The sequence below is a fragment of the Fukomys damarensis genome, unplaced genomic scaffold (assembly GCF_012274545.1).
Source record: "Fukomys damarensis isolate Sample0158 unplaced genomic scaffold, DMR_v1.0_HiC HiC_scaffold_3, whole genome shotgun sequence".
In the NCBI taxonomy this organism is placed as follows: Eukaryota; Metazoa; Chordata; class Mammalia; order Rodentia; family Bathyergidae; genus Fukomys; species Fukomys damarensis.
Window position 1 is genome coordinate 20851454 of NW_022900915.1, and position 16915 is coordinate 20868368.

General features: G+C 34.2%; 1 protein-coding gene across 3 annotated transcripts in view; it reads left to right on the plus strand.

Moving 5' to 3' along the window:
* The window catches only part of Tmem232 (transmembrane protein 232), a 196794-nt gene that overhangs the window by 28996 nt on the left and 150883 nt on the right, over nucleotides 1–16915 (plus strand). For all 3 annotated transcript variants that reach the window (XM_010632230.1, XM_010632231.2, XM_010632232.1), the window contains exons 6-8: nucleotides 7715–7814; nucleotides 10287–10453; nucleotides 15429–15583. In XM_010632230.1, the coding sequence (XP_010630532.1) occupies nucleotides 7715–7814; nucleotides 10287–10453; nucleotides 15429–15583 (422 nt within the window). The remainder of the gene's footprint in view (nucleotides 1–7714; nucleotides 7815–10286; nucleotides 10454–15428; nucleotides 15584–16915) is intronic.

Consider the following 16915-nt stretch of genomic DNA (forward strand, 5'->3'; position numbering starts at 1 on the left):
TTGGGATTTCAATTGGTATTGCATTGAATCTGTATAGCAGTTTTGGTAGTATGGCCATTTTCACTATGTTGATTCTTCCTACCCAGGAGCAGGGGAGATCTTTCCATTTTCTTATATCCTCCTCCATCTCTTTTTTCAGAGTGCTGTAATTTTCAGTGTAGAGGTCTTTTGCTTCTTTTGTTAGATTGATTCCCAGATACTTCATTTTTTTTGGTGCTATTGTGAAAGGAATTGTTTCCATAATTTCTTTCTCAGTGAGTCTGTTATTTGTGTACAAGAAGGCTATTGATTTTTGAGCATTGACCTTGTATCCAGCTACTCTGCCAAAAATTTCAATTAAGTTGAGAAGTCTTTTGGTGGAGTTTTTTGGGTCTTCAGTGTAGAGTATCATATTATCAACAAATAGTGATAGTTTAACATCTTCCTTTCCTATCTTTATTGCTTTAATTTCTTTCTCTTGTCTAATTGCTATGGTTAATGTTTCCAGAACTATATCAAAGAGGAGTGGTGATAGTGGGCATCCTTGTCTTTTTCCTGATTTTAACGTGAATGTTTTCAGTTTTTGGCCATTTAATATGATGTTGGCTGTTGGTTTTTCATAGATAGCCTTTATTAAGTTGAGACGTAGACCATCTATTACAATTTTTTGCAGAGTTTTTATCATGAATGGGTGTTGAATTTTGTTAATGATTTTTCTGCATCTATTGAGAGGATCATGTGGTTCTTGTCCTTGACTTTAATATAGTGTATTACATTAATTGATTTATGTATGTTGTACCATCCTTGCATCTCTGGAATAAATCCGACTTGGTCGGGATGAATGATCTTCTTGATGATCCTCTGTATTCTGTTTGCTAGTATCTTATTGAGGATTTTTGCATCTATATTCATTAAGAAGATTGGCCTGTAGTTCTCTTTTTTAGTTATGTCTTTCCCAGGTTTGGGAATCAAAGTGATATTTGCTTCCAGGAATGAATTTGGAAGTATTGCTTCTCTTTCAATTTCATTGAAAAGTCTGAAGAGTAATAGCAGTAGATCTTCTCTAAATATCTTGTAAAATTCAGCAGTGAATCCATCAGGACCTGGGCTTTTCTTTGTTGGTAAGTTTTTAATTACATTTTCAATTTCACTGACTGTAATTGGGGTGTTTAAAATGTTTATATCTTCTTCGATCAACTTTGGTAATTCATAAGTATCTAGAAATCTGTCCATTTTTTCTGTGTTTTCCGTTTTATGAGAGTACAGATAATCATGGTATGTATTAAGGATCCTCTGGATTTCTTTTGGATCTGTTGTGACTTTGCCTTTTTAATTCCTGATTGCATGGATCTGAGCCTTTTCTTTCCTTTTTTGATAAGGTTTGCTAAGGGTTTATCAATTTTATTGTGTCTTTCAAAAAGCAACTCTTTGATTCATTTATTTTTTGTATCATTTTCTTAGTTTCCATTGCATTGATTTCTGCTCTAATCTTTATAATTTCTTCTCTTTTTCGAGCTTTGGGTTTCTCTTGCTCTTGTTTTTCTAGGAGTCTAAGAGTCATCATTAGGTTGTTTATTTGAGCTTGCTCTGTTTTCCTAATGCTGGCATTCAGTGCTATGAATTTTCCACGTAGAACTGCTTTCATTGTGTCCCATACATTCCTGTATTTTGTATTGGCATTTTCATTTATGTGTAAAAACTGTCTGATTTCTTCTTTGATTTCCTCTGTGATCCATTGATTGTTCAGGAAAGTGTTGTTCAATTTCCATGTGTTTGTGAAGTTCATACAGTTTCTTATGCTATTGATGTCCAGCTTTATTGCACTGTGATCTGATAATATAAAGGGAATAACTTCAATTCTTTTACATTTATTCAAACCTATTTTGTGAGCTAGTATGTGATCTATCTTGGAGAATGACCCATGTGCAGCTGAAAAGAATGTATATTCTGATTTTGTGGGGTGAAATACTCTGTAGATGTCTAATAAGTCCATGTGTTCAAAAGCTTGGTTCAGTTCTAGTATTTCATTGTTGATTTTTTGCCTAGATTATCTGTATATTTGTGATAGTGGGGTATTCAGATCCACCACTACAATTGTATTAGTGGTTATTTGGTTTTTCATGTTACTTAATATTTGTTTTATATAGTTGTGGGCATTTATATTTGGTGCATATATGTTTATGGTTGTCATTTCTTCCTCTTGGATTGTTCCTTTTACAAGGATGTAGTGGCCTTCTTTGTCTCTCTTAATCAGTTTTGGTTTGAAGTTTGCTTTGTCTGTGATTAAGATTGCTACCCCTGATTTTTTCTGGGCTCCTGTCATGTGGAGAATTGTTTCCATCCTTTCACTTTCAGTCTATGGGCTTCTTTTTGCACTAGGTATGTTTCTTGTATACAACATATTGTTGGATTTTGCTTCTTAATCCATCCTGCCAATCTATTTCTCTTCATTGGTGAATTGAGGCCATTGACATTGATAGTTATAACTGATATGTACTGACTTATTATTGTCATATGATTGTCCTTTTGTTGACTCTTTTTATTTTTTGTCCTATTCTTTCAGTTTCTTGCCTTGGCTATTTGATTTGCTCTGCTGGGCCTCATGGTATTGTGATCTTCGTTGTCTTTTTCTAGGATATTATTTAAAATTCTTTTTAGTGCTGGTTTAGTATTCATGAAGTTTCTCAAGTGTCTCTGTCATGGAAGTATCTTATTTCTCCATCCATTTTGAAAGAGAGTTTAGCAGGATACATCAGTCTTGGTTGTGGTTGTAGGTTGTTTTCTTTTAGGACTTGAAATACGTCACTTCAGGCTCTCTTTGATCTGAGGATTTGTGTTGAAAAGTCTGCTGTGATTCTGATGGGCTTTCCTTTGCATGTGATTTGTTTCTTTTCTCTTACTGCTTGTAGTTTTTGTTCTTCTGTTTGATTTCTGGGATTTTGATTATTATATGTCTAGGTGTAGATTTTTTTTTTTATCATGGCTAGTTGGTGCCCTATATGCCTCTCTTATCTGTATGTCTAATTCATCCCCTCTATTTGGGAAGTTTTCTGTCATTAATTCTTTGAACAGCTTTTTTAAGTCCTTTGCATTTTCTCCTGGTACTTCATGGATTCCTATCAGTCTTATGTTATTCTTCTTTGCATCATCTAGGAGTTGTTTGTTCGATTTCTCATGACCCCTTACTGGTTTTAAGAGACTCTCTTTTCATGGTCACTGTCTGCTATTCTATCTTCTATATCTGAGATTCTATCCTTGCAATCTTTTATTCCGTTACATATGCTTTCAGTAGAGTTTTTAATCTCCTGGATATCTGTTTGAATCTGTTTAATGGATTCCATTTCTTTCCTATGTTGGGTGTTCATTGTTTCCATTTCTTCTTATTCTGGGCCTTCATGGTTTCTATTATGTTCCTAAGCTTATCTGTTTTTTTGTCAGTTTCTGTTCTGGATTCTCGAATCATGTCTTTCATTTTGCTCACCATCTATGGTTAACTGAGAAATAATTTCTGTTTTGAATTTTTCTAGAGCTTGATTGATCAGTTTTGTTACTTCTTGTGCTGTGAGTTCTGATTGTCCTGGAGGCTCACTATCTGATTTTTCATCCTCCTTTTCCATACTGTTTGCCATTGGTGGGCTGGAAGTCTGTTTTTGTGGCTTGCTTCAGTGTTTTCTCATCTTTATTTTTGCTGTTGGAATGACCTTGATTCAACCTCTGGGTCATTAAATCTTCCTGATATCATTGCGTCCCAGCCTTTGATTCTCTAATGACTTATAGACATTCTCATTTTCATAATTGAGCAAACAACTCATCAAAGCAATCCCTATCCTTTATCCCTATTGATAGAATCAGGAACACAATAGGATCAATCACCACCCTTTATAGCTGCCACGCCTCTGCAGAGTGTATCCTAGGACTGGCTCAGTCAGGGGATCTAATAGCGGGGTGGGGGCGGCGGTGTTCAGTGGTGCCCATGCTGCTACCCTCCTGCCACTGTGACTGAGCCAATCAGTGGTGCCCACTGGAAATGGCGCGGCTCCAGAGGAGGCCGTGCAGGAGAGAGGGCTCTGAGTCCAACTGTGCAGATGCTTTTGAATTTAATAGAATTTCACTTGTCAATTCTTTTCTCTTGAATTAATTTTACTGTTACAATTTAAATGTACATAATGATCCCATTCATCAAAGAGAATTTGTACTTGTATATGATTTTCTTGATTCCTCTTTTTATTCCACTTCCCTCTCCATCCTTCAACCCCTCTCCTCCATATTAGAAAAGCTTTGTTTCCATTATTTTTCCTTTCTTAAATTTGTTGATGCTTGATGTTGGTTTTTGGGATGTGGGGGTTCTATTCAGAAATTCCTTACCTATGCCTATGACTTCATGAATTTTTATTTTTTATATATAGATCTATGATCCTTTTTATTTTAGTTGAATACATGTTGAGTGACATTGGTCTAGTTTCAGTTTTCTGCAAGTTGATACCAGATATCTCAGCACCATTTGTTTTTTGTTTGTTTTTTTCTTTTTTGTTTGTTTCTCTTAAATTCTTTTATTGGTACATTTTAGGTATACAATACATTACTTTCATCATTGGGAACTTGTACCTTTATATGACATATCCTGGTTCTTATATTATCCCCATTCCCCAGCCCTCCTTCAACCCCTCCATCCCTCCCTAGTTACAAGTTTTTTTTTCATTTATTTCTTATCTCATATTTTTTCCTTTCCCTTCTTTCCTTTCCCCTATCCCTTCCACTTCCCCTTAGGCTCAGTACCTTTTTCTTCCTATTTCACATGGTCCGTTATTCATTTTAATCCTCCTTTACACTTTCAGTTTTTCATACCAGAGAAACTATTCGGTATTTATACACTATTTATTTTACATAAGAGTGTATCCTCAATGTACATCCATTTAGCTATAAATGTCTCTAATTTCTCATTCTTTATGGCCGAGTAGTTCTCCATTTTATAGAAAAGCCACATCTTCTTTTCCAGTTGATGGGCAATTGGGCTGTTTCCAAGTTTTATCTATTACAAACTGTGCCATTGTAAACATGGGTGTACATATATACACTGTGCTATGATTCTTTTGGGAAAATACTCAGCAGAGGTATAGCTGGGTCAAATGGGACCTCTAATCATAGATTTTTGAGGAATTTCCATATTGATTTCCACAGTGGTTGCACCAGTCTGCACTCCCACCAACAATGGAGAAGGGTTCCTTTCTCCCCACAACCGCACCAACATTTGTTATTCGTCAACTTCTTGTTAGCAACCATTCTTTCTGGGGTGAGATTGAATCTCAGTGTTGTTTTCATCTGTATCTCTTGAATGACCAGTGATGCTGAACATTTTTTTTATATGTTTATTTGCTACTTTTACTTGTTTGTCTGAGAAATGTCTATTCATTTCAGATGCTCATTTTTCAATTTGGTCTTTAAATTTGGGGGTTCTGACTCTTTTAAGTTCTTTATATATTCTAGATAGTAGTTCTTTGTCTGAGAAACAGCTGATAAATTTTTTTCCCACATTGTATATTGTTTTTTACTTCTGTTGGTGGTTTCTGTTGAAATACAGAAGCTTTTTAATAAGATGAGATCCCAGTTGTTGATTCTTTGTGCTAATTCCTGTGCTTCTGAGGTTTTGTTCATAAAGTCTTTTCCTATGCCAGTGTCTTTGAGAGTTCTACCTATCTTCCAGCAAGTTTAGTGTTTTTGTTTTAATATTTAAATCTATAAGCACTATTTGTTAAAGAGGCTGTCTATCCTTTGTGTATGTTTTTGGCCTCTTTGTCAAAGATCAGATACTGAATGTGCCTGAAGTTGTTTCTGCATCCTGTTCTGTTCCATTGATTCACATGTCTGTTTTTGTGTCAGTATTGTGCTGTTTTTTTATTGCTATAGCTTTATAATATAACTTTAAATCCAGCATTGTGATGCTTCTTGTTGTGCTCATGTTTCCCAACATTGCTTTTGCTATTCGGAATCACTTCTGCTCCATATAAGTTTTTTCTAGTTGTGTGAGTAATTCTTCTGATATTTTGATTGGATTTGCATTAAATCCATATATCAGTTTTGGAAGTATGACCATTTTGACAATATTTGTTCTTCCTATATGGGAACAGTAGATAGATTTTCATTTTCTGGTGTAGTTGTCAATCTCCATTTTCTAAGTATTAAGTTTTTGTTACAGAGGTCTTTCACTTCCTATGTTTAGTTAATTACTAAAATGAAAGATGTTAAAGTAATTTTTCTAAGCATATTATAACTATAGATAACCTGTGAATCAGGTGAAATTCTTGACTCAATTGAAGTATAATACAGAATTTTATCTTTTATGCCATATTACATTTTAACATTAATTAATTTTCCTCTCCATGTCTACCTCTTATTCCTTCAAAAATTTCAAATTTTCTCCTCCTAACTCGTTTTTTACTCATTGTCTATAATGATGGGTGTTGTTTCCTATAATACTCTCATTTAGAATATTATATGGTTTTATGTAGTTTTTAGATCTTTAGCTCTTTCTCATTTAATTTCAATCACTTAGAGCAGCATAGTGCTGTCACAAAATGGTATATATGAAAAGACCCTCCGCACACACTGGACATGCCTTACAAACATGTTATTCTTATTTATTTTCTAAGTCTACAAATGGTGCATGTTAAAAATTTATAGAAACATTTATGAATACTGATGCTTCATCCTCAAATTTATTTTAATGATAGAGATTTATAAATAAATATTTGAAAATCCTGCTATAATAAGAATTTATGCCATCTGGGACAATATTCACAGTCTTGGGTTCAAGGTCCTGAAATGCCACTTATTTGCTTAATAGTACTTGAGACTTAGTTAGGTTAATTTATTTTATTATATTTTAACATGCACATCTGACAACATTCAGCACTACTACATTACAGTTAAGAGGACTTGATATTTCTTTTTTCTTTTTTATGATATTTTTCACATACATACACACATATATAACACACACTAGGTAGTAACAATTACTGTTAGTGTTTGGTTCACCTCCATGATTTAGCAAATTACACAGCATGTATTCTATTTATTTGTGTAATTTATGTTTTATTATAATGTTATGTGAAATCCTGTGTGTTGTTTTTGCAAATATTCCATTTTATGTAATCTATGCAAACCAAGCTATTTTTAGCTGGTTTAAACATCACAAAAGATTTTACAGTGCTCTCTAAAAATGACTTTCTTTGCATTGGAGTGGAGAGCTTAATACAGTGTAATATTTCTCAGTGCTATCTAAAGTAATTTTTTCCACACTGTTTTGCGACTCACGTTTCCTGTTCTCATTATGATCCAGCATACATATAATATACATTCACTCATACTGAAACAAAGGAATTATGAAATATATCGTGATGGTTTCTTTTCACTTTAATTTTATTTAAACAATTCATCAGTACTATGAATCACTTGGGATCGTTACCTGCAACTTGAAAATACTGTTCTAAAGTGTACAGAACAAAATAACATTCAGCATTGGTGGACTGTAACATTTAAATGATTTATGAATTACTTTTGCTGACTAGCATTTCATTAATACAAATGTTTTAAAGTTATTTCAAAACCACATGATATCAAGTGAGTTTGAAATTATTTTTCCTAAAAGTAAATGTGATAATAAAATGATTTATTTTGTTTGGTTTTAGACATTCACTGATGCAACACAAAAGTATTTTAATCTTTTTTCTCTTGACAGATTGGCTTTTTGATCTTCTTACGTCTTTTTATATTTTTCCTGCATGGTCAACTAGCAAATTTTAAAGAACATTTGCTTAGACTTCAACCGTATTCATACGGTAGAGTACCTTTTTTTATTTTTTTCAACTTATAAATGTTATATGTTACATTTTAAAAAGCTCAGACTGTGAAGACCATAACATGCATTTTATTTTTCATGAAAGATAATAGGTGTGTAGTGTTAGTTTCTGATCCAGACAGCATTTGTTTAGCTTTGTTTTTGCTCCTATATGCCTGTTATTACTTTGTGATGAGAACATTTAAAATCTACACAACTCTGAAGCATATATTTTGCTAACATAGTCAACATCCTGTGTAATAGATCCCTCTGACTTACTCCTTCCACCTAATTGGAACATCGTACTCATAACTAACATTTCCCCTTTCCCTCTTAACTCCTTCAGCCTTTGGTAACCAGTTACTGTGCTCTGCTTTTCACTTCCTACCTAAATGTATGACAGTGGTTATGACTTAGTTTCCTCATCTCTAGTAATACTTACCAACAATGCTTTTCAAAAAGTCAAATTCATATCTCAATAGGGTATTCTGAAGGACCTATAAATGGGCTGGGGTAAGGAGAAAGTGGATGCATGAGCCAAATGCAACAGACCGTGCACACACAGAATGTTCTGCATTGGTACCTGAAAGAAGTTTTTCAGGTTTTTGATTGAGAACAATAGGGAGAACCATCCTGTGCTTTGCAATTCAGCATACACATAATAGGTGCTCACTCATATACTGACAAAAAGGAATTGTTGAGGAAGAGAATAAAAGATGTGAGAATTGTATGTGGTAAAGTAGTTTTTAAAATATTTAGGATTGTGTCTATGCAATAAGTGAAGAAAAGTGAAAAATTCAGGATTAAGTTCAGATTTTAAACACTGAGGTTTAATTTTTGAGAACCATTATACATACTGAATTTAAAGTTAACTTAGAAAAAAATGAAGTCTGGAATACAAATTTTAGAATCATCCATCTTAATGTAGCTGAGATAACCTGAGGCTGAGAAGTAGAGTATAGAGAAACTAATCCTCAAAAGTGAATCTTTGGGAACGTAAATGTTTAATGGATTATTGGAATAACAAGGCCAGTAACAGAATTCAGGAATGTAAGAGGGAGAAATGACGTCCAAGGAGAAAAGTTAGGAAGATCAACATCATCAAGAACTCTGAAAGTGTTAAATAGGAGGAGATCTGAGAAGTGGGGATAAGTTTCTGGAATCAGAACGTCATCATCCATCTTGGGGGCTTCCCCAGCGGAGATCGGGGAGCAAAATTCAGACTGGAGGTAAAAAATAAGGTAAAATGTTTGTACACAGCCAAGATTAAGAAATATTTTTAAAAGTGTAGCTATAAGTATTTATACTAACATATAAATGAATCAATACTTAGGGTGAAAATCAAATTAAAAGAAAAGAACATGGTATGTTATACAGTAATAGAAAGGCTCAAGAGAAATTAAGGGGATATTAGATGGGAAAAGTCATTGAAGAGAGAATAGAAGGTCAGCACAGAGACCTTCACAGAGACCAGCATAGAGACCAATTTGTTTGCACCACTACCGCATGTCCTGATGCAAAAGGAAGCCAGGAGGAGGCTGTAGGTTAGTAGAATTAGAAACATGTTTGATCTTTTTCAATAAACTATAAATCTTCTAATATCAGGGTTCAGCATAGTGATTTATCAAATATTCAGAATATGGTGGCTGATAGATTTTGAGAAATTATTTGAACAAAACCTCAAGTTCTCATATTAGTTTGTTACTGCAGATGTGTTACAAAGAAACCAATACCTTTCCTCTTAAAAAAAAAAAGTATAAACACTCCTTGTTACTCTTTTACCAAATTCTGTTAAATAGAGCTTTAGGGTACATCTCTATCTTTAGCAACAAGTTGTTTTCTACTCAGCACCATCAGCAGCTGTTACCCATCCATATAGCTGTCTAGTAGAAGAATGGCTATCACTAATGATTTCCACTGTGTGAAAGGAGTGAAACTCAAAGATTGTCTAAGAGTTCATAAAAAGAACTCAACAAAGATGGTCCTGTTAAATATCACAATGTTTTATGTTAATTTACATAATTGTTGCCAATTTTATAAATATGTGCTTTAAAATCAATAACATGAAAAGAAAGAAAATGAGAATGTTACATTAGAAGCTGACATTGATTTGTTCATAGAATTTCAATTTCAAAGTATCCATTATGAATAGAGTATCTATTATAACTTGATTTACTTTCAGCTGGAAGCTACTAAGCATTGTTGAGCAGTAACAATATTTAATTGGGCATTCAACCATTATGCAATCCTGCTCTAAATTATATATACTCTTGTGCTTGAATTATTTGCCTTGCAGTTTTCTTTTGCACCACCAGGGGGCAAACATAACATTATAAATCCACTGGATTGTGAACTGTAAAACAGTTTCACCACCCATGTACTGAATTTTATTTTCGTGTATTGTCTAAGAGACATATGAAACACAATGCAAGACATTAATCAGACATTTCCTGCAATGTTTTTCTTACAATAGCACTTTTATCCTCTGGAGAGTCGTATCATAAGTATCCAAACATCTTTTCAAATGTCCAGTTCATGCTGAAAACGTTAGAAATTATATATGAAAGAGAACTCCTTTCTGAGCCAGCTTTTAGCACTGTGGAAAATAAGGAAGGATTTGAGGACAAAGAGTCTGATATGGTAGGTAATCTGATATGGTGGCTGTATCCTGCCATGGTGATAATTATGGTTGTCAATTCACCAGGCATTGCTGAAGATGAGTTTAGCTGGTGGAGACTGGGGAGCAAGAATGGGCAACATCCACTAATTTTATGCAACCATATGCACATTTTCTGGATGGGGCATCACCACTGTTACTCCTGTAAATGGAGTAATGCCAGGACACCTCCTCCTTATGGGATCCATGTCAATTGTTTAATGTAAAAGTGCAGCAGAATTTATACTGGCTAGCTGGGCATGGTAGCGCACGCCTGTAATCCCAGCACTTGGGAGGCTGAGGCAGGAGGATCGCTGTGAGTTCGAGACCAGCCTAGGCTACATAGTGAGTTCCAGGTCAGTCTCAACTACATAGTGAGACCCTGTCTCAAAAAACAAACAAACAAACAAACAAATATAAATATATATATGTGCTGACTTATAAATTAATATTTTAAAGTATTTTATTTGTACTGTAAGGAAAATGTGTAAAGTACAAAAACAAGTGTAATAGTTTATTCTCCCACAATTCATCTGCAATAATATTGAATGTGCTATTAAAATCAACTAAAAACTTTAAAATATAGTTCAAGTTGAGGAATTAAAATAATTATTAGTACATTAAAAATCTATTTTTTCTAATGAAGTAATAATTTTATTTACAAGATTAATATTAAAAACTGTTGCTACATCTCATTCATGAAACATTCATGCATCAAATTCAAAAGATGACATTTATCATATCTTAAAAGCATGAAAATCTAGTGATAAGTTCTAGCATTTGCAAAGGCACTTCCAAAGGCACTGAAATAAGTGGTAACCTTAGATACAACTCTCTCTCTTAATTATATAATTCCTTGGTATGTAATACCTATAATTATGCAAACACAGCACTTGAGCCATATAATTGCACATGATCTTTACAGACTGATTTATTTCATAGACGGACTTTAGTCTCTGAAGTGATGTCTTTATTTTATTTCCACAAGAAAGGCAGTGAGCACTTTGAAACTAACTCATTATTTTATTTTTATATCTGTATTTATTAGCTTATAGTTTATAAGTAGAAATTCATTTTTTAGTGTTGTTGGGTTTTTTTTGTTTGTTTGTTTTTGTTTTGGTACCAGGGATCGAACTCGGGTCCTTGCGCTTGCAAGGCAGGCGACCGAACCGCTGAGCTAAATCCCCGGCCCTAGAAATTCATTTCTCAAAAGCATACTGTAAGTTAAAACACTAAAGTAATTTAAGAAAGATTCTCTTTCTAAATAACATTATTTATGTGTGACCTCCGTCTTCCATGTTTCCATTGGGCATTTTTTAACATTAGCTATTGATTATAAGAAAACGATATCTTTTTCTACATCTATTTATAATCTTTCTAGGCCTAGGAGTTTGGCTCATTACTGATGAACCATTTCTATAAAGAGTGATAGTTACTAATGTAATTTAGGTCTTTTGGTTATAATTACCAAGGAACACACATTCTTTCATATAAGGAAGGATTTTGTTTTTAAGTATTAAAACATTAGGAATTCTACTGACTTTGACAAATGGTATACTTTAGCTCTGTAGACTGCAAAGCCAGAACACTGGATTGAGTTTTCCACCCTGTCCTTTGCTCAATAGCAAAGCTGGCTTCTCTCAGCATAGTTGTCATACATGGTAATAACAACATAGGTCTTTGGAGAGAGAGCTTTAAACTCAGCTAAAATGGAGTAGATCCCTTAATACATAGTTTCATCTGTTCTGAAGCACAGTTTCCTGAAAACTAGCAGACACAGAGTTTACACTCTAATATGATCAACAATCTCATTCTGTGACTCTGTAAGAGTTCCAAAGGCACTAACCAAATTTGGGACTTTTTTGATATACTGTAACTGCAAGTGGATACTAGGAATTGGGTTATAGTAAGACACAGGTTCTTTAACATTAGGAGCATTGTAGTGTGGTTCATGTCCCGTTATCCAGGCAACACATTTGTATTGAGCGATCCTCTTAGGGCAATGTCAAATATCCCTCCAATGACTGAAAACAGAATAAAAGTCAGCTGAATGTGAGCAGCCAAAACAGAGCCCATCCTTCAAAGCTTATTTCTCTTATAAAAGAGAAGTTCAAATAGTCAGAACTGATAGGCTTAATTTTTATTAAATTCAAGATGGTGCGCTGGTTGGAACTCTCAGAAACACTTCTGTAGGTAGGCTTCTGGATCTGAGTTAACACTGCTGCAAGCAGGAGTCCACAACAAAGGAGGAAGAGGGAAGAACTGTAGGAAACCATCAAGACAAAAACAGAAACAAAAGGAAAGAGAGGGAGGGAAGGAGAAAGGGAGAAAAAACCCTTCACTGGCAAATCATTTAATGCTGTGCTCAGTCCTTAAAAACACATCTTAATTTTTATTAGACTGAATATGTATATAATTATATTGTAAAATTGTTATAAAAATTGCTACATATGGATCCTAAAATTTCTGTAATCTTGTTAACAGTAGCAGATGCCACTTATCTGCCAAGCACATCTACAGTAGGACTGTTTTAGTGGAAAGGCAAAGAAATAAACCACTTCATAACTCTCAAACCGTTGCTCCTTGTGGGCCTACTAGGCAGATAATGATTGTATTCACTAATCACATAACAATCGTGATTGTATAAATTCAACTCAGTTTCCTAAAATTGCTCTTGGAGATGTTAATGTCCTTAAGGAGCACATCTGCAGCTAGGCAAATTGGGTTTATTTGTTTTTGGGGGAAGGAGGTTATCACAGGGAGCCATGAGGTGTCTCAGCAGGGGTTGGGTAGGAATGCATCTATGATAAGGTCTCACTTTGCATGATCTTATCTGGAGAGAAGCTAAGGAAGCTAGGCTTCCCTTCACATTCTGCACTGTTAGGAAGTAGGGGCAATTCTCCAATTGACTATTTGTGGTGTGCTTGGGGAAAATGTTGTCAAGTGGCTTTGTTTACTTATCACAGTCTCAGTAATATTTGAAGTGATATTGTTTGTTTGTTTGTTTGAGACAAGCTCTCACTGTGTGTTCTAGACTGAATTTGAACTCACCATGTAGCCCAGGCTGGCCTTGAACTCACAGCAATCCTCTTGCCTCTGCCTTCCTAGTGCATGCATGAGGCATGAGGTGTATTTTGTGAATTTTTGTCCAGTGAGAGATAAAAATCACTTGGCTGTGAGTGTCAGACCAGACTGTAACAACATAATATCAAATCAGTCCCAGATGTCAGAAACTGCTTTGTATCTTTCTCAAGAATGAGTAATAATAGCATCATACATAATTTAAAATAAGATGTAAATCTTGTTCATTGTCCAATCCTTATCTTTTCTTTATCAAATGCTTCCAGGAATTGTCTCTGCTGATGGAACATAAGTGTGTTAGCAGAAGAATTTTTGACCTAACTGAGAATTCTTCGTAGCCTTGCACTATGTATGATTATTAAAAAAATTATTTTGAATTAATTAGTCAAGCCATTTCGAAGTTTCAAATATGTGTAGGTACCTATTTATTCAGAATAAATTTACAGGGGCCAGGGATTTAGCTCAGAGGTTCCGCAACCTACCTCGCAAGCTCAAGGACCAGGGTTCAATTCCCATTACCAAAAAAGAAGAAGAAGAAGAAGAGAAGAGGAAGAAGAGATACAGAATAAATTTATAACTTGAGGACTGTCCGGCATCCAGGTCGATATATCTATAGTAAATTCGGAAGAGAATTTCATTTATATGGGCTCCACTCTTTGGATGGGCTTCACCCTAAAGCAGAAGATTGAGTTATGTGTACATTTCCCGAAGTCAGCATGTCTCAGTCCGTGCCTTCCCTTCCATCACTTTGGAACAGAGCTTTGCTGTGGAGTAGTCTAACATCCCAAATACTGATTTGTTTCCATTTCCCTTTAGGAATTTTTGTTCCTCAGCATCTGTAGGCTTGTGAGGACTTTGTCTCAGTTAGGCATTTATCTTCAGCATCCAGCTGAGTTCCTGACATAAAGCAAAGCAATATATAACTGTGGTACTCAACTTACAGTTTACTAGAAACTTAAAATGATGAAGCATGAATTTATGTATGGATTTCTTTTCTTCTAGCTTAGGGATATTAACATGAATATTATGTTTGAAGTTGAATTGTTATTTTATGTAATAAAAGTTAGGAAGTCCTTCAGTTTCTATGAATTTCTTTTGTAATGGGACAAAATATCAGCTAAGATAGCAATTTGGGTGCATAAAGCAGAATGTACATTTGTATCTTCACTTTTGGCAAAACTCAGTGAGAGTGGGATGTCATTGTTGTATCTTATTTACTTTATTTTTTGTTGTTTTTTTGTGTTTTTTTTGGTACCGGGAATCGAACTCCGGTTCTTGAGCTTTTGCAAGGCAGGCGGCAGAACCGCTGAGCTAAATCCCCGGCTCCCTCTCACTTACTTTAGTATGCCAATTGAACCTATGAAATTGTCAGGAAGTATTCTGAGAAAAAATAAACAGTAGCCCATTTGTTATCTGAATTTGCAGGCTTTTAAAAGGTCTTAAGATGCTTAACAGACATTAATCTTGTCATAATCCTACAAGGCATACATTTTGTTCTTTAAAAGTAGAAATTCATATTTTAAAATCTAGTGGAAGATCTTTGTTCATATTCATATTTCTCCTGTTCATCTTTCCTCTGGTGTCAGGGAAAAACTAAGTCACATCGAGTCTCCGAAATGCAACCATGTATAAAAGTTGTCCCTTCGAAGATGAAGGATTTTATTATAAAACTCATATCATTAAATATACTGTGTGAAAATATATACACTAGATTCAGGTTAATGATATATACTTATAAAAGTACACTTATATAATTGTGCCCATCAGTGAAACATGAAGTGTAAGAAAATACGTATTTAAACATTTATTTTCATGTGTGTGTTTTTCTTAATGAGTCGAAGAAGTCTTTCCCAGATGTGTTTTTTATTTTAATTCCAGGCATACTTGCGCAGTAATCATGGAGGATATGAAGTTAATGCCCTGCTCTGGCATTGTGTTGCTGCTTGGTTTTGTGTTCAGAGTAATAGTCCTCAGCTGAGTCATGTGCTTGAGCATCTCATCTTGCATAAGATGCAGCTTCAGAAAAAATGCTGGTAGGAATGATTCCGTAAATCTAAACTAACTCAGGGAGAAACTTTTGTACTTAAATGTCAAATAACCTTTGTGTTTAAATGTTAATCACCCTTTAGTTGACCATGGGGGAAAAAATATAATCTCGGTTCCATAGATAAGCCCAATTTATATATTTCATATTTGTTCATTTTATCAATAATTTGTTCCTATCTTTTTTGTTTTGTTGGTTAGTTGTACATGCTAGTATGGTATAGTTTGTCATTATTAAATGAAATTTATAACTGATAATGAATTTCATTCCTCATTTAAAACATCTTTTATTTTCCATGCAGTTGAATAATAACAGTAAAGTACAATTTGCCATCATTGGAGGAAATATACTAAGACTCTATTTATTTATGCCTTATTTGTAAAATCTAAACAAAAATGAATGCCTGCTATTAAGTGATGAGAGTTGATATACTCCAAATTGTAGAGAACAAATTTTCACATTTTCATCACTGAGGGTGATGTTAACTGAGGGCCCGTGGTATATGATCCTTATTTGTTTTTGTTTTTGTTTTTTTTTGTTACCAGAGATCGAACTTATTTGTTGAAGACTTTAAAAAAGAATTTCTGAGGAAACTTATCAGAAGGCATTCCTTTCTAATATGTAGGGTGTATATATCTTTTTTTCCATGCTAATATAATAATAATCATCTCTCATGCCATAACAAATTGAAAATTGTTAGTGTATTTTTTAAAAGCATATTTATAAACTTTTATCAGCCCATACCACACCAAAGGCCCTCTACATCCCCCAAGATCAACTATATGTACTTCTAAAAATGTGGAGCATTTCTTACCAAAGGAAAACCATTTTCCCACCTACTGTGGGAAAGCTCTTAAAAACTGTAGTTTGATTTTAATAATGAACAGAAATTACATTTTAATGTATAAATTAATTATTTCATGACTTTGTTAAATTTATTTATCAAGTACTCTAATAATCACCAACTAAACAGTTTAAATAAGTGCTGCAACAGTAAAAGTGGAGGATTAGGACTGTCTGACTGTGGAAGTCAATTAATTGTTTCTTTAATCAATTTTGAAAGTTTTATGATATCGTACCAACATCTATTTAATTTGCTAATGATTTGTGTTTACGGTTGACTATGAATATTTAAGAACTAGTTTTTTTAAAGTACTTAGCTCTTTATAGATTTTAGAGGGTGGAGAAAATGCCAAACTATTTTTATTTTAAAATTGAAAATACTGCCAAGGTTTTGGCTCAGTGGCTTTGCCACCTGCCTCGAAAGCGCAAGGGCCCTAGTTCAATCCCTGGTACCAAAAAAAAAAAAAAAAAAAAAAAA